Raw genomic sequence first — 19,892 nt, forward strand, 5'->3', positions numbered from 1 at the left:
GAAGATACCTTAGGCCTATTACTAGAAATGTATTCTGTTTTTGACAGTATCTAAAAGCTATGATTTCATGAAGAGTTACAAAAATATACTTTACAAGTTCAACATTAAAGTTTCATGCTTTCAGTAAAACAAATGTGAAATATCAAGGAGTCAGTCTCCCTGGTTTTTCTAATCAACAGATTACATGAATACTATTTTACTGAATATCACAGCATTAGGAGAAAACATAAACAACAATATAAAGCAGGAAGGAGACTAAATGAAAAACCAATTCACAATGAAAAAAACAGCCCACAATTCATTGTAACAATCTTTTCTTACCAGTCAACTGCTTTTTGTGTAAACTATCTGTAGTTTCAGCTGATGGTAAAAGATTAGAAATTTGTTTATAACGTTAGTCTTTGGGTACTGTTAAAATTTATTCTAAAATTACTTTGTGATCAAATCAAAAAATGAATGACATATGATGGAACTGAAAGATTTCACTTGAAAATATTACTAATATTACTAATCATGGAGTCTGTGTTTGATGAATACAGGTATATAAAATAGTGTTAACATGATTTGCTTTGTGCAGTTAAAAACAATGAAGTACCTACTTTAACAGGAACCTCTAGTTTGGAGACATAATCTTCCAATAACTGTTTTAAATAATCTGTAAGAAAAATACATTTCACTCTGAGAAAATATTACAGTTAAAGTAGTAATTTGTAATTACACAAAAACAAAATATAACAGTGCTTATGCATTACAAAAGTGACTTTAGTATTTAAAATAACCACAAATTAGGTTTTCACAAAAAATATACCACTAAACTAAAACAAATGTGACATTTAGTCAAAAAAAATACACGAAACAAACTAAACAGTGAATACAGCACGTAAACATGGATCTAAATTGACTCAAACTATATATGACAAACAAGAGCTATATTTTTGACAGATTTTCAAGGTTACATTCTTGAACTTAAAAAACTCAACTTGTCACTTCCTAGGAAACAAACAAAACATTCTAATCTTCACTGATGTTTTAACTTCCTGACATCCAAACACAATAAAAAACAGCACTCACCCCTCTCACTTTCATCATCCACCAGGATAATTTCCTCTAGTAACTGTCTAGGAGAAGTGCGAATGATGCTGTGAATAGTACGCAGTAAAGTTGACCAAGCTTCATTGTGAAATACAATCACAATACTTGTGGCAGGTAGCTTCTTGGGGTAAACTTTGTTTTTACATCTGAAAATTAAACAAGTATGGGAGATTTAGTTTCAAACAGCACTACTGGTTTTATTAGTTTTTCAACTGGTATTTAATTTTAACTGTCATATAGTTTTATCCACATATCTTAACATTGGTGTTTTTCATCTTTAGTTTTATATATATTAAAAACATCAGTGTTTTTCAAAGTATTTGCTTTTAATACCATAATGAGTATCTACATATACCTCATATTCTCTGTATGTTAATTTCTTTTATGGATATAATAACAGGTAAAAAACACAGTTCTATTTGTGTTAAAGCTTTAAGAACAGCCAATGTTTCATAAGAAACTATAAATACTAACTTACTGTTAACAGATAAAATACTGTTTTACAGTAATGTTCCACAGCAACAAAGTCACACAGTAACTACAGTTTGTGTGTCCACCAACCTGAACAACCATTTCAGACAAAGCTCCACATTGAAAAAAAAAAAAATTCTTTTTTTCTATTGGGTTGTTTCATGAGAAGCCCTAGTTACAAACTATGTATATAAAAAAATAACAGAAAAATGATGTTCATACCAGAACGTTCTCAAACCTTAATTAATAAAACCTAATGCTTTAGTTTCACAATTTGAAAAACATTAAAGTATCAGAACTTAGTGCCAAGTGAGTTTATTTAAATTCATAATCAACTTCTGCAGAGTTCACTAAACAGGTCTTAAATATAATTACTTCAAATTAAAATAACTAACATTTCTGAAGTAGGTTTGTCATATTTTCTTAACACCTTCATGACTATCCATCGAGATTCTGGTAATGAACTCGGAGACACTTTTTAATTCTTAATTACAGAAATGTTTTCAAATCTGTTTCCCTTTTCTCACATCTGAACTCATAATGTCTAGTTTTATTTACTGATGCAACAGAAGTTAACATTTTCATACACTGAAAATGTATTTTCTATAGATACTCATTCCTCATCACCCAAAACTATCTCAACCCTCTAAACAATGTTAAATCATTCACTGTTGTCCACCTTTGACCTGCTCATGTGGGAGTATTCAGGTATATTGTTATCCACCATTGACCAATTCATGTAAAGAAACGATTCTGGTAAAGTCATGGGGTCGAGAGAACTTTTAGAAACAGTTCATATTTGGATGGATTAAGAAGCATGGTAGAGACCAAGAAAGAAGACAACTGTGATGATGACCATGATAAACAGAAGAAAGAAGACAACTGTGATGATGATCACGATAAACAGAAGAAAGAAGACAACTGTGATGATGATCACGATAAACAGAAGAAAGAAGACAACTGTGATGATGATCACGATAAACAGAAGAAAGAAGACAACTGTGATGATGATCACAATAAACAGAAGAAAGAAGACAACTGTGATGATGATCACGATAAACAGAAGAAAGAAGACAACTGTGATGATGATCACGATAAACAGAAGAAAGAAGACAACTGTGATGATGATCACGATAAACAGAAGAAAGAAGACAACTGTGATGATGATCACGATAAACAGAAGAAAGAAGACAACTGTGATGATGATCACGATAAACAGAAGAAAGAAGACAACTGTGATGATGATCACGATAAACAGAAGAAAGAAGACAACTGTGATGATGATCACGATAAACAGAAGAAAGAAGACAACTGTGATGATGATCACGATAAACAGAAGAAAGAAGACAACTGTGATGATGATCACGATAAACAGAAGAAAGAAGACAACTGTGATGATGATCACGATAAACAGAAGAAAGAAGACAACTGTGATGATGATCACGATAAACAGAAGAAAGAAGACAACTGTGATGATGATCACGATAAACAGAAGAAAGAAGACAACTGTGATGATGATCCACGATAAACAGAAGAAAGAAGACAACTGTGATGATGATCCACGATAAACAGAAGAAAGAAGACAACTGTGATGATGACCACGATAAACAGAAGAAAGAAGACAACTGTGATGATGACCACGATAAACAGAAGAAAGAAGACAACTGTGATGATGACCACGATAAACAGAAGAAAGAAGACAACTGTGATGATGACCACGATAAACAGAAGAAAGAAGACAACTGTGATGATGACCAACAGAAGAAAGAAGACAACTGTGATGATGACCATGATAAACAGAAGAAAGAAGACAACTGTGATGATGACCATGATAAACAGAAGAAAGAAGACAACTGTGATGATGACCATGATAAACAGAAGAAAGAAGACAACTGTGATGATGACCATGATAAACAGAAGAAAGAAGACAACTGTGATGATGACCATGATAAACAGAAGAAAGAAGACAACTGTGATGATGACCATGCTAACAGAAGAAAAAAGACAACAGCGTATCTCACCATCTTCACAGGATCACCTAGTGGCTGTGATCTACATACAAGACTAGTGACAACTGTGATGATGACCATGTTAAACATGACAGGAGGTAAGTAACAACTGGAAATATATTTTAAGTGATGTTAAACAATAACTTCCTCAATTCTGCTACCTTCACACACCCAAGGCTATAATCCCAAACTGAAAATATGAAGGGACCAGTAAAGGTAGAATAGTATTCATATATGTGGATAACAACTGCCTGAAAAAAACAAAAGTAAAGCACACCTGCAGGTTACAATAGTACTTCTTGAACAGGTATTCTCTTTACCTACTAATAAAACAGTAATATATATATATAGTAGAATTATGAAACAGGCATCACATACTCAAGAAAAAAAAATATGTACATCACTTTGCTTTGTAGCAGTACAACATAACCATGACATGAATTGTTGAGATTCATAACAATGGCAAGATAGTAAAATGTGGCTTATTATGACCTGAGTGTTATACAGACTACACACTGGTACATCAGTTCCAGATACAAGAAAATGATGAGTTGAAAAGCTGTAATCAGTCATAGTCCAGTTAGAACAACTTCCTCTTTCCAATCCTTACGGAAGCAAGACGGCCAAAGTCCAATACAGGGTTTTATTTGGAAAAGCTTGTTTTTGTGTTACTCACTCCAAGTCGACTGCCAGCTAGCACAGAGCCGAGCCTTGAATACAGGACCATAGTACAAGTATGGAACAGGCACAGCAGTGATAGAGCCAGAGCAGATAGATTTAGCTGCAGTGTTGGAGAGCTCATTCCCACGAATACCAACGTGGCCCGGTATCCAGAAAAACTGGGTAGAAGTAAATATCAAAGAGAAATGGGCCAGTTGATTTTGAATATTGGAGAGAACAGGATGTGAACGAACATGAAATAATTCCAGGGCCAGTAGAGAATTAAGCAAATCAGTATAAATAGTGCAGTTTGAGTACTGCTTAGCTTCTATTTGATCCAGGGCAAGAGAAATGGCATACAGTTCAGCTGTAAAGGAGATTCTGCATGCAACCACCGAACCACAACAAACCATGGCAGAGCCCATACAGTCACCTGATTTTGGACCATCTGTATAAATAGGAATGGAAGGATGGTTCAAAAGATGTTCAGCAAATAACAGACAGTATTTCCAATCAGAAGTGTCTGCTTTCTTCATATGATGTAAAGATAGGTCACATTTGGAGACTGTAAAAAGCCATGGTGGGATGAGTTGACCAGTGGATACAGCAATGTTATCCAAGGACAGACCAAATTCATCCAACTGTGCCAGGATATGAAGACCAAAACAAGCAATGTTAGATCATCTAGTCTGAAATAGCATGGCCCAACAAGGAAGGACAACCCAACCCCAAGTGGGATGCTCTGGTAAGGAACGAAGTTTTGAAACACATAGTAAAGACAGTTGCCAATGGCAGAGGTGCAAAGAAGGTTCATGGGAGTATGTATAAGCTCTGAACTGGGAAAGTGCAGAAAGTCCCAATGCTGAGCCATATATCGAGGTAGAAGTTCCACTAGTCAATAAATAACCATTGAAGGGATAGCATGTGTACCCAACTCCAGATTATAAGAGCTCCCAAAAATGCCCAAGTCCCCAAAAGAGATAGAACCTCTCATACAGCGAGAGAAGGTGTGTTTACACTGCTTTTGTGACTACACATTCCATATCCATGGGCTGAAGTGAAGAATAATGTGTTCAACTAAGATTGGAACTGAAAAGAAACCCTAAGTGAGTAACATATTGAATAGAGAGTTAGAAGAATTTCTCTAAATTCACAAGAAACCTGAACTAAAATTCACTCAGACAGAACCCATGGATCCATGGTGAAGATGCACCAAATAGTTGAGAAGTGCTGCAGCGTGATCCCCCAGTTGCCCTGGAAAATACATCCCTCACCTCTACTACTGTCCCCTTGAGGAGAAATGGGGAAAATAAGGGTAAGGATAGAAATGTCTGGAATAGAGTATGGAAGCACAAGGAACAGTCAGGTAAGACAAACAAGATGCCAGGAAGGACAAGAAGGATGTAGCCTCTCAACATGAACCTTAGACTCCAAAGATGAAGGACAACTCCCACAAATCATTTCCACAAAAACAGGGTCTACCAATGAATAGAGGGTGAGATACATTCCATCAAGTAATCCTCTCCCAAAAAAATCCCAGGTGCTAAGAAATAGCACAAATCCCAATAAATGGGCTAGAGTAGACCACAGGAGGGTCATGAGTTCGTCACAAAATTGATCAGATGACTAACAAAATCCTTGAGACAACAACTTTACTGAGGAAATAATATGCAAAAAAGTGGTCAGAACAAGATGAATCATAGAAAACGAAGATTGGTTAAAGTAAAACAAAGCCCCTGGATTTGAGCACCACAAAGCAAAGAAGATGATTCAAATGTTAGGAAGCAAAAAAATGGATCTGAAGCCTGCTAGTAAAACAAAAAATACTGGCCCATCAGACAGGGGATGGGGCATACCCATACCATGTTAGGTGAAAAAAATAATAAATTGCTAAAAGATTCTTCACCCAAACAGAAGAGAATAATCAAGAATTAGGGACAAAACATTTACTACTTGACCACTAAGGTAGAGGAATGTCAAACACTCTTGTCAGCAGTAAGTGACTGTCCAAAATTATCTGCATCCTGAATAAATTCTTCCTAAGAAGCTTGTCCAGGTGGAAAGGGAAAACAAACAGACTGATGAGCAAAAGTGTCTAACTCTCTAGGTTTGAACTGCTTTGATAAACATTGTTGGGGACTGGTGACATCACTACTATCATCCATGTTGGAAAGAACATCAACATCTGCCACCACAGAATTAGAATTTAAATTACTGTAGAATTATTCAAAAAATAAAATTCAAAACTAAAGATTTTAACTTGAAACTGGTTAAGGAATGAAATGTAATCACAAAGAAGACACAAGCAGATGGAACAAAGTAAACACACATATACATGTATATATACAATGTAATGTCAATTGTGTTAGAATAGCAGAGGAAACTCCCTGCAACAGTATAGGTGGAGGGTAGTCACACACTATGCACATGTTCTGAAACAGTGCAAAAATAAAGGGGTATTACAGACTAGTGCACTATTAGCAAAACAAATGATCAATGTTTAGATGGAAATTAAGATGAAGAATGCTTCTTGTGAGTGAGATACTACAAATATGGAAGCTTAAAGAGTCTTATAACTATCTTACATAGTTGTATTAATGATGTGATACTAAACAACAAACATTTAATGATTAATGTCGTCCAACATGAAATAGTTTCAACGAGTGTTCGACAGTTGACGCAACATGAAACAGTTTCACCCCATCAAAACTTAAAATAGCACTGACGGACTTAACTTCAATATGTATTTTACAACATAATTCACGTACTAGATACATAATATTGTTTTGGAATTACCCTCAATAAAATTATCTGAAAGAATTATTTAATAACTCTAGTGTAAGAGTTATCAGTGTCTATTTTGTTTTCACTATCACTGTACCAAACAGATGTGACTTATCTCTCTATTTTAAACTAATATATTTCATTTAATTCAATAGCCACTTTACATAAAATAAAATTTATTTTGAAGTGATATAAAAGTTATCTTACTTCTCCATTCTAAAATCAGGTAGTGACCTGTTGAGAGCAATTTTGTCACTAGCAAGCAAGTTAAACTGATTAAGTTTAAATTTTTCCTTTTTTAAACTTTCTTCTTCTTTAGGAATGACCACACCTTTTCCATTTTCTCCTGGCCACTCAGCTGGATTTTTGTGTAAAACTGAGAAGAAACAGACAATAAATGTTTTAACTGAAGAGTTCTCAACACAACACTGATCTATTTTCGTGCTGAATATTCTTTTCATGACAAAAATTGGCATATTAAATGTGAGAGTAAATATTATTTTGATCAAAACATAAAATACATATACACGTGTGTGTGTGTGTGTGTGTGTGTGTGTACATATGAATGTTAAGTTTATAAAAAAAAACAATTACGGAAATTCATTATGTCATTACAGTTCACGTCACCACATCCAGTCAAGCTCTATCACAAGTTATGCCTATTAGTTTCCACTGTAAAAGGTTCCCTTGTAAATCTGTCATGTTCAAAACTCACAACTGTTCATGGACTGCATTCCATAATCCATCACCCAATGTATCGGGACTATGACTTCCCAGAATCCCTGTAACAGTCAAATGATCACAAAGAGATCCACAGGCACCGAGTCCAACAATTTGACAAATGTTCTTTGGATGAAACAGTATGAATACCTAATTCATTCTTTCTTCAGATGTTTTAAACATGCAACAGTTGAACTGGATGATGGTGAGTCTAGATGGAGATCAATCTCAATTATGTTGTGTACTGTTGTTTGGGATATTTTGATGGCTTTTACCAATAGCATTTGTGTTCTTCATTTCTCATCTGTAATATGACATTGTAGGATTAATATTTGCTTTGGGTGTGACTTATTGCAGGGCTCCATCGAGACAGTCCTGCCCAAGCTGCTTCACGTTTTTCTGTTTGCTAGTGACAATAAAAGCACAAGGGATATCTTCTTTTCAGAAAAAAACAAAACAAATCCTGAACCTAAAAACATCTTTATAATCTAAATGTATTAACTTTTTGTTCTGTAATGGGCTATTATATATCCTTCTCAAAAGTGACAAATGTTTGGTAGCATCACTACTTACAAAACACCACAATGTCAAAATGTAGTCGCAGTAGATTGTGTTTCAGTCCAAACCTATGTTGGCTATGGTTATCATGTGACTTGGTTTGCTCATTCAAAATTGTTTTAACAGGATTAATTCAACCCTCTGTTACATACATCTTAATATCTTTATACACATTATTATATTTATTACTTTCTATCTAATACTTACAAGTTTTTCTTTCAATTCCAGAACTTATAAATGTTATGTTTTAATTTCACCAATAAGAATTACATTACTATAAGACAGCTTATCATTCATATTAATAAACACAAATTCTCACAGATGAAAAATTGCATGAATAGATTCTTTTGTTTAACACAAGATAAATATTCTTACCACGTTCAGTCCAACTTCTAAACTCTCCAGCAGGTGAATTAGATGACTTGACAAATGGTGCATGGTCTTCACTGTGCGATATTCCTCGAACTTCGTTGCCAATTTCACATGAAGTACCAATACATTCTGTGTAGTACATTAACAGACACACTCCCAACAGAAACCACACAAGAGAAGTTGCTAGAACAACCTTACAAGTATGAAAACGAATCTTTCCTCGGAGCATGGTTAGTGAATTAGTATTTCTTTACACATAAATCAAAAGCCTAGAAGCAATAGCCCTACTTTTTACAACTATAACTCCTAAATGAAACAGCTGATAATGCTTCCAAAATAAATCATTACAACACTTCAACTACACAAAATTCTCCTGTACTCAAACACAAGATATAACTAAGTTTTTCATTACAATCTGATTAAGACACTTCAACTAAACACAAGATATAATCATAATCTGACTAAAACACTTCAACTAAACACACCTCTCCTGTACCTAAACTCAAGATATAACTAAGTTTTTTATTACAATCTGATTAAGACACTTCAACTAAACACAAGATATAACCATAATCTGATTAAGACACTTCAACTAAACACAAGATATAACCATAATCTGATTAAAACACTTCTACAAAACACAAGATATGACTTTAACCTGACTACAACACTTCTACAAAACACCTCTCTCTCCTGTACCTGAACAAACAATCTACTTATAAATTAAGTAGCTCTTCCATCTCATGGTTTATTCCTCAGTCATCACGTGCAGTATTTTTCATCTGGTTAAAAAGAAAACTAAACATTAATAAACTTTTAAGGCCAATAAAGTCATGACAACAAGTTTATTTAATATTATAAAAGGCTATGAAAAACAATTATAGTTCTGAACTAGCTGTATATGAAACACTCCTTCCTTCTACTTTATCCATAAGAAATATAAATCACATTTACAAACCATCCTACTAATATGTCATTACCACACAAACACTGTATTAATACATGTATGAACAAAGGTTTTTTAATTTATATGAACTTGACTTATATTTCAAAACAACTACGTTACTGAATCAGGCTTAAAATATTAGTACAAAGTTAAAGAACAACTTCAAAAAACCTATATGTTACACTTTGGTTAACACGAGATTTCAACAACGCTATATGTTACACTTTGGTTAACATGAGATTTACACAACACTATATGTTACACTTTGGTTAACATGAGATTTACACAACACTATATGTTACACTTTGGTTAACAGGACATTTAAACAACGCTATATATTACACTTTGGTTAACACGAGATTTCAACAACGCTATATATTACACTTTGGTTAACATGAGATTTCAACAACGCTATATATTACACTTTGGTTAACATGAGATTTAAACAACGCTATATGTTACACTTTGGTTAACACGAGATTTAAACAACGCTATATTTTACACTTTGGTTAACATGAGATTTAAACAATGCTATATGTTACACTTTGGTTAACATGAGATTTAAACAATGCTATATGTTACACTTTGGTTAACACGAGAGTTAAACAACGCTATATGTTACACTTTGGTTAACACGAGATTTAAACAACGCTACATGTTACACTTTGGTTAACACGAGATTTAAACAACGCTACATGTTACACTTTGGTTAACACGAGATTTAAACAACGCTATATGTTACACTTTGGTTAACACGAGATTTAAACAACGCTTTAAAACACAACAACGCTAAATGTTACACTTTGGTTAACACGAGATTTAAACAACGCTATATGTTACACTTTGGTTAACACGAGATTTAAACAACGCTATATGTTACACTTTGGTTAACACGAGATTTAAACAACACTATATGTTACACTTTGGTGAACATGAGATTTACACAACACTATATGTTACACTTTGGTTAACATGAGATTTAAACAACACTATATGTTACACTTTGGTTAACAGGACATTTAAACAACGCTATATATTACACTTTGGTTAACATGAGATTTCAACAACGCTATATGTTACACTTTGGTTAACATGAGATTTCAACAACGCTATATGTTACACTTTGGTTAACATGAGATTTACACAACACTATATGTTACACTTTGGTTAACACGAGATTTAAACAACGCTATATGTTACACTTTGGTGAACATGAGATTTAAACAACGCTATATGTTACACTTTGGTGAACATGAGATTTAAACAATGCTATATGTTACACTTTGGTGAACATGAGATTTAAACAACACTATATGTTACACTTTGGTTAACATGAGATTTAAACAACACTGTCCACTTCTTAGAAAAGACCTTACAATGATGGAAAATGTCTGTTAAAAATTGTAAAATAAACATCTCACACAGAACTTGAAGTTAACTTTGTTTCAAGCCTTGGAGCACTAGAATACACATAATTATCACACCTTGTTTAGTACCTAACAATTTAACAAGGTACAATATACAAGTTAGCATTGCATGATTTATGTTTGATTATAAAACAGGTATCACTTTAACAAAACATATAACTAGAGGGGCACTCAGTGAGTAGATACCTCTAACAAGTAGTATTCATCAGATTTAGCCCTAAAACCAATAGAAAAGTTTGTCCTTCGTCTTTGGTTATCAATTTGGCTGGTTGGTTTGGTGTTTTATAGCAAAAAGCAGCTTCGCTATTTCCACCAAACATCCAGTAAAAAGTTAAAATTAAAGTAAAACAAAACAAAGTTTAAAAAAACAAATAACAATAAAACCAATGTCTACATCTAGTCTGCAGCAATAACAGAAAAACTACAGTAATATAAGTTGTAAAGGACTTTCTGTAGCATAATAGTAACTATAATAACTCACAAGGATGACTAACGGATAGTTCAAATAGCAGCGTTAGTCACCTGAACTTGGCCTTTCCAGTCCTGGTTTTGAGTTACTTGATGTTACAACCATTTTCTAATTTCAAATCGAACTGTGATTCTTAAAAGGGAACAGAAGAAAGAAAACAACTGTGATGATGACCATATTAAACAGAAGAAAGAAGACAACTGTGATGATGACCATGTTAAACAGGAGAATAAAGACAACAGCATATCTCACCATGTTTACAGGATCACCTAGTGGCTGTGATCTACATACAAGACCAGTGACAACTGCGATGATGACCATGTTAAACATGATAGGAGGTAAGTAACAACTGGAAATATACTCTTCAAAAAAAGAAACGCAAAAGGCAAAATATGAGACAAATTGTTAACAAGTTTATAACAAGTTTTATCCAAAGTCTGCAAAGGCGAAGTCCACGCTAACTAGTTGAAGTTGAATATCACTCAACATCAATAACGAGTATGCCCCCATGAGCATCAATAACTGCTTGGTATCTCCTGCTCATGGAAGTGATGAGATGACGAATCACGTCCTGTGGAATGGCTGTCCACTCAGCCTGCAAAGCTGCTGCAAGCTGAGGTAGAATCTGCAGTTGAGGTAGTCGCCGTCGCAAATGTCGGTCCAACTCGTCCCAAAGATGTTCGATGGGGTTTAAATCTGGTGATTTGGAGGGCCAGGGAAGAACATTGATGTTGTGGTGTCTCAAGAAGACAGTGGTGAGTCGGGCTGTGTGAGGACGGGTGTTGTCATGTTCAAAAACGTCGTTGACGTTCACCATGATGGGTTGCACATGGAGCCTAAGAATCTCGTAGACGGTTGTGTACGGTCTGATCAGAAATCCTACGCAGCCCTGGTATGGTTGAGGCAGTAGACATCATAGTGGTGGTCCTATCCCGAAGGTGACGTAACCGGATGTTACGAACTTGTGCAGGCGTGGTCACCGCGAGGTCTGCCAGATCGTGGGCGGTCACAAGTTGATCCATGTTGTTGGTGACGATTCCATAGCCTTGTGATGGTGCTTGGGTGGACATTCACAGCTCTGGCAACATCTGATCAAGATTCGCCTGCTTCCAAGCGACCAATGGCATTGTTGCATTGTGCTTCAGTCAGTCTTGGCGTAACTGTATTGTGTGTCTGTGGCTTAAAACTGAGCTATGGAAACCGAGAACCCATCACTTTTATAGAATTTTGCACATGTTGCACTTGCAGAACATGCAGATCTCTCAAACAAATTTATTGGACACACATGCGTTTTGGCGAAAAATCCGATGTTTTCCTCCGTTTTCAAAGTGCACAATTTTTATTGTCATTTTGGTCTGACAATCAGTGCCTTAACACGTGTAACATCACATACTCTGAGCTTGTAACGTTATTACATACATTTCTCTTTAAAATAACAAAAATATCCTTTTTGCATTTCTTGTTTTAAAAAGTATATATTTTAAGTGTAGTTAAACAATAACTTCCTCAATTCTGCTATCTTTACACACCCAAAGCTATAATTCCAAACTGAAAATATGAAGGGACCAGTAAAGGTAGGATAGTATTCATATAAGTGGATAACAACTGCCTGAAAAAAACAGAAGTAAAGCACACCTGCAGGATACAACAGTACTTCTTGAACAGGTATTCTCTTTACCTACTAATAAAACAGTAATATATATAGAGTGGAATTATGAAACAGGCATCATATACTCAAGAAAAAAATATGTACATCACTTTGCTTTGTAGCAGTACAACATAACCATGACATGAATTGTTGAGATTCATAACAATGGCAAGATAGTAAAATGTGGCTTATTATGACCTGAGTGTTATACAGACTACACACTGGTACATCAGTTCCAGATACAAGAAAATGATGAGTTGAAAAGCTGTAATCAGTCATAGTCCAGTTAGAACAACTTCCTCTTTCCAATCCTTACGAAGCAAGGCGGCCAAAGTCCAATACAGGGTTTTATTTGGAAAAGCTTGTTTTTTGTGTTACTCACTCCAAGTCGACTGCCAGCTAGCACAGAGCCGAGCCTTGAATACAGGACCATAGTACAAGTATGGAACAGGCACAGCAGTGATAGAGCCAGAGCAGATAGATTTAGCTGCAGTGTTGGAGAGCTCATTCCCACGAATACCAACGTGGCCCGGTATCCAGAAAAACTGGGTAGAAGTAAATATCAAAGAGAAATGGGCCAGTTGGTTTTGAATATTGGAGAGAACAGGATGTGAGCGAACATGAAATAATTCCAGGGCCAGTAGAGAATTAAGCAAGTCAGTATAAATAGTGCAGTTTGAGTACTGCTTAGCTTCTATTTGATCCAGGGCAAGAGAAATGGCATACAGTTCAGCTGTAGAGGAGATTCTGCATGCAACCACCGAACCACAACAAACCATGGCAGAGCCCATACAGTCACCTGATTTTGGACCATCTGTATAAATAGGAATGGAAGGATGGTTCAAAAGATGTTCAGCAAATAACAGACAGTATTTCCAATCAGAAGTGTCTGCTTTCTTCATATGATGTAAAGATAGGTCACATTTGGAGACTGTAAAAAGCCATGGTGGGATGAGTTGACCAGTGGATACAGCAATGTTATCCAAGGACAGACCCAATTCATCCAACTGTGCCAGGATATGAAGACCAAAACAAGCAATGTTAGATCATCTAGTCTGAAATAGCATGGTCCAACAAGGAAGGAAAACCCAACCCCACGTGGGATGCTCTGGTAAGGAACGAAGTTTTGAAGCACATAGTAAAGAAAGTTGCCAACAGCAGAAGTGCAAAGAAGCTTCATGAGACTCTTTATATAAGCTCTGAACTGGGAAAGTGTGGAAAGACCCAGAGCCAAAGTCCTTAATGATAAATAGGGTCTAGCCATAGACCAGTGATCCATAGTAGAGTTTCGATCGAATAAGAGCACGATATATCTTTAGCATAGAACGTCGATCTGCTCCCCAAGTGGCGGAAGAGAGGATACGGAGGATGTTTAGTGCTCTTGTACATTTGAACTGTAGCTGCTTGATACGTGGTATAAAGGGTAGCTTATGGTCAAAGATAAGCACCAAAATTTTGTCTCAAGGACAACAGGCACCACAACTTCACCAATACGGGAGTTCAGGATCAGGGTGAAGACCCCATTGATGGAAAAAGTGTATGCAAATGGTTTTAGAGAGAAAGAGAGGTTAAAGCTGTTGGCTGTGGTTCACTTCAGTAAATTATTGAGGACAGTTTGTAGTTGCTATTCAATATACCTCATGTTCAATAACTGACATGAGATGTGAAAGTCATCGACATAGAGTCTGTTTGCAACAGTAGGTGGAAGTTTTTCAGTGATGGCATTAATCTTTATACTGAAAAGTGTGACACTCAAAACACAGCCCTGAGGGACACCAAGTTTCTGTAGAAAAGAACGGGAAAGAGTCAAACCCACACAAACTTGGTATCTCCTGTTCATTGAAATTTCTTTAATAAAAATGAGCAAATGGCCATGTAACCTATATATATGGAGGTCTTGCAAAATGCCATACCTCCATGTTGTATCATAAGCCTTCTCATTGTCAAAGAATATTGATACAAGATGTTGTCATTTCAGAAAGGCTTCTCTGATTGACGTTTCAAGTCGAATCAGGTGGTCCATGGTGGAGTGCTGACATCTGAACCCACACTGGGTGATCAAGAGGAGGTTGTTTGAATTGAGGAACCAAACAAGAAGAGCATTAGCCATCCTCTCTAACATCTTACAAAGACATCTCATCAAAGCAACTGGACAATAGTTTGAAGAAATCTTGGGATCCTTCCCAGGCTTAGAAAGGTAGGACAACAGGCTGGCACTAGGCATCATGAAAACATTCTCCTACCAAATCCAGTTAAAACAGTCAAAAGAATAGCAAGAATAGCAGGAGATAGATGGCACATCATTTCATAGTGTACATCATCAGGTCCAACCGATGTACTGTCAGACCGATGAAGGACCAGTTTGAGTTTCACTAGTGTAAATGGACAATTATAGTCATAGAGACAATCAGCACGAAAGGAAAGAAGTGATCGCTCTGCCAGAATCTTCATGGCTATGAAGGTGGAAGAAGCAGAAGTGCTAGATACTCAACAAAAGCTTTCACCTAGAGTATCGGCTACTTCTTGGCCATCAGAGAGTAAGATTGAGAGGGGGGCAGAATTGTAGTGCCTACTGACCTTTTGAAGCCTGTCGCATGTGATTTTGGAACTGGTGGCAGAAGATATACTGGTTGTGAACTTAATCCAAGATTCATTCTGGCTTTGATGTCTTACACATCTAGCATGCTCATGGGCCTGCTAGAAAGCAATGCAGTGTGAGTATGGGATACCTACGAAAAGTATCCCAAGCCTGTTTTGTGCCTTCCGTTCCATGTGGCAGGCAGGATTCCACTATGGACTAGGATATAGTGGAAAACGTGTTGAGGTTTCAGGAATACGGTGATCAGCTACTTGTATAATACAGTCAGTTACTGCAACCACACAGTCGTTTATTGATGGCAAGATCAAGTTTTGGGAGAGCAGTGAAAGAGAGCCAATTTGCTTGATCCAGCTTTCACTGGGGCACATGGGATGGGTGGCATCAACCACAGTCAGTCTCTCTCAAAATTGTAGGAAAATGATCACTGCCTCGTGGATTATTGTCAACTCTCCATGAAAAATGGGAGAATAATGAAGGGGAGCAAACCGAGAAATCAATAGCAGTAAAGGACTGACTAGGTGCATGAAAATAAGTAGAAGAACCAGTATTGAAAAGAGAAGGGTTGTGATCAGAGAGCATACGCTCTACAGAGTGACCCCTCCTATCAATATCCTCAGAGGGGATGGTGTCCATTAAAGTCTCCTAGGATTAAAAAGGGAGATGGCAATTGTTCAATAACAGCATCAAGGCCTGATCAACCATAGGTTTCTCCAGGTGACAGGTAGAGAGAACAAACGATGGTATGACCTAAGAAAACACGGATGGCTATGGCTTCCAAGAGTGTGTCAAAGTGGCAAAGACAAGACGGGCACATGCTGATCAAACAACAGTGCCACTCCTCCATGCACTTGTCCATCACACAGCCTGTCATTTTTGTACAAAGAAAACTGCTGAAAAGGGACTGTAACAGCAGGTTTCAGGAATGTTTCCTGTGAGGAAAGACATACAGGATGGTAGGAAGCAATCAGTATGTTGATGTCATCCAGGTTAAAATGTAAACCTCTACAGTTCCAGTATATCAAGGTGGTCATTTTTATTTATGTGTAGATGAATTGAGTGGAAAACACTTATGTTTACAACCATGTCTTTTTTATTTACTGTCTTTATTTGAGGGAGGTCTATCAACATCCATAGATCCTGCTCTGGGTCGATTGGGCAGGTCTTTGCTGTTGAAAGACGATTCCAGCAATTGAGGGCGTGAACAAATGATCCTTTGCATCTTGGGGTGGGAGAAGATGTACCCAAGGAAATGCCTGTACCAAGAGAACCAAAGGAAGCTGATCTTTGGATTTGTTGGAATGTATGTTAGGGACAGAGATTGGTCTTGAAGTTGATTCATCAACTTATTTAACCATGAAGGTCAAAAGACTTTTCATTTGGTTTGAGAATGATTATTTTGGAGGCATAGAGAGATCTGTCTACACTCCCACTGTAGTAGTAGAATGAAGTGCAGTAGCATACATCCGAAGTGAAGTGGTGGACAGCAACTTTTAAGACTCAGGGTAAATAATGTTATGTATCATTTTCAAATGATCCACCTCTTTTCTTCCAACTATTCAGGACAAGAGCGAAAGGAGGACAGGTGAGAGCCATTGAAATTGATGCAATGAGGGTCCATTTCACACTAACATTTCTTTACTGACTTTGAAGAGCCATCAAGTCCCTCTTGTTCCTTCTGAATGAAAAAGGAGACATTTGCCCTAAAGGTTTGTCTGAAAGAGAATGTTGTAGTATAAGGAAATGAGGTACAACAGGTGTTACGGATGTTGAAGATTGCTGTTAAGAATCGTCAAGATGTGGTTGTTTACCTATGTACTGTTTTTACGCTATTTTATTTGAGTTTTTATTTGGAGGATCCACTGACCCCACCTACCATGGAGCCCTGGGAGGGTTGTGCGATAATGCTAATAAAGGACACTGCAGCAATGCCAGGGTTTTGTGAGCACTATACCCAAACACCAGCATCAGATAGAATGTCCACAACACCTGTTGAGAACACCCAACACTGGTACTTGGTTGACCCTAGCCCAAGTGGACCAGCTGATTGACCTAAGGGGAACCACCCCACTACAGGAATTCAAGGCCAAAGTGGTGTGTTAGGGTTGGACCCCTCAACCACCAGGATCCTCTCCTCCCCTTCACGGGTCACCATGCACAGCAAACATGTGAGTGGATGTTTAGATCCCAAAGGAGGTAAACTGAAAGAACAGAAACTTCCCTGGGAGATTCCCTCAACATGTTCAGGAATCCACACCGAAGAGGTTATCAATAAAACAATGAGAAATTGTTAACAATGAGAAATAATATTCTACATACATGACATATCCTCATGTTAACAGAATAAGAATTATCATCATCATAATTTTCATATTGAACCTCCAAAAACTGACCACTTCCATTTTTGGTCATAATACAAATGTATAACAACTTTTGTCCAAGTCAATTTAACCATTTTTGAGAAATCTAGCTAACAAACAAATACACAGGGTAAAAACATATATCCTCTGCCCACCTTCAGTGGTGAAGGTACATACCAAAATTTAATAATACTACCTATATTAATACATAAAAGTAAGAGTTCCTCCTGACCAACAAGTATCACAACTTGTGCCACAATTCTTATTTACATATTAATGCGTGACAAGTAAGAGTTCCTCATGACCAACAAGTATCACAACTTGTGCCACAATTCTTACTTACATATTAATACATGACAAGTAAGAGTTCCTCCTGACCAACAAGTATCACAACTTGTGCCACAATTCTTACTTACATATTAATACATGACAAGTAAGAGTTCCTCCTGACCAACAAGTATCACAACTTGTGCTACAATTCTTATTTACATATTAATGCGTGACAAGTACAGGTTCCTCCTGACCAACAAGTATCACAACTTGTGCCACAATTCTTATTTACATATTAATGCGTGACAAGTACAGGTTCCTCCTGACCAACAAGTATCACAATTTGTGCTACAATTCTTATTTACATATTAAAGCGTGACAAGTACAGGTTCCTCCTGACCAACAAGTATCACAACTTGTGCCACAATTCTTATTTACATATTAATGCGTGACAAGTACAGGTTCCTCCTGACCAACAAGTATCACAACTTGTGCTTCAATTTTTATTTACATATTAATACATGACAAGTACAGGTTCCTCCTGACCAACAAGTATCACAACTTGTGCTACAATTCTTATTTATATATTAATACATGACAAGTACAGGTTCCTCCTGACCAACAAGTATCACAACTTGTGCTTCAATTCTTATTTACATATTAATACATGACAAGTACAGGTTCCTCCTGACGAACAAGTATCACAACTTGTGCTACAATTCTTATTTACATATTAATACGTGACAAGTACAGGTTCCTCCTGACCAACAAGTATCACAACTTGTGCTACAATTCTTATTTACATATTAATACATGACAAGTACAGGTTCCTCCTGACGAACAAGTATCACAACTTGTGCTACAATTCTTATTTACATATTAATACATGACAAGTACAGGTTCCTCCTGACGAACAAGTATCACAACTTGTGCTACAATTCTTATTTACATATTAATACGTGACAAGTACAGGTTCCTCCTGACCAACAGGCATCACAACTTGTGCTACAATTCTTATTTACATATTAATACGTGACAAGTACAGGTTCCTCCTGACCAACAAGTATCACAGCTTGTGCTTCAATTCTTATTTACATATTAATACATGACAAGTTCAGGTTCCTCCTGACGAACAAGTATCACAACTTGTGCTACAATTCTTATTTACATATTAATACGTGACAAGTACAGGTTCCTCCTGACCAACATGTATGACAACTTGTGCTACAATTCTTATTTATATATTAATACGTGACAAGTACAGGTTCCTCCTGACCAACATGTATGACAACTTGTGCTACAATTCTTATTTACATATTAATACGTGACAAGTACAGGTTCCTCCTGACGAACAAGTATCACAACTTGAGCTACAATTCTTATTTACATATTAATACGTGACAAGTACAGGTTCCTCCTGACCAACAAGTATCACAACTTGTGCTACAATTCTTATTTACATATTAATACATGACAAGTACAGGTTCCTCCTGACCAACAAGTATCACAA

The 19,892-nt window shown here is 36.5% G+C and overlaps 1 protein-coding gene across 4 annotated transcripts in view; it reads right to left on the reverse strand.

Moving 5' to 3' along the window:
• The window catches only part of LOC143234685 (polypeptide N-acetylgalactosaminyltransferase 13-like), a 47,051-nt gene that overhangs the window by 21,953 nt on the left and 5,206 nt on the right, over positions 1–19,892 (reverse strand). For 2 of the 4 annotated variants that reach the window (XM_076472244.1, XM_076472245.1), the window contains exons 2-6: positions 9,366–9,448; positions 8,670–8,849; positions 7,224–7,392; positions 1,072–1,238; positions 600–655 (exon numbers count right to left, since the gene is read on the reverse strand). In XM_076472244.1, the coding sequence (XP_076328359.1) occupies positions 600–655; positions 1,072–1,238; positions 7,224–7,392; positions 8,670–8,808 (531 nt within the window). In that variant the 5' untranslated portion in view covers positions 8,809–8,849; positions 9,366–9,448. Of the gene's footprint in view, positions 1–599; positions 656–1,071; positions 1,239–7,223; positions 7,393–8,669; positions 9,449–19,892 lie in introns of all 4 variants that reach the window. The other 2 variants (XM_076472242.1, XM_076472243.1) reach the window with 1 other exon arrangement.

The sequence above is a fragment of the Tachypleus tridentatus genome, chromosome 12 (genome assembly GCF_004210375.1).
Source record: "Tachypleus tridentatus isolate NWPU-2018 chromosome 12, ASM421037v1, whole genome shotgun sequence".
NCBI classification, from domain to species: domain Eukaryota; kingdom Metazoa; phylum Arthropoda; class Merostomata; order Xiphosura; family Limulidae; genus Tachypleus; species Tachypleus tridentatus.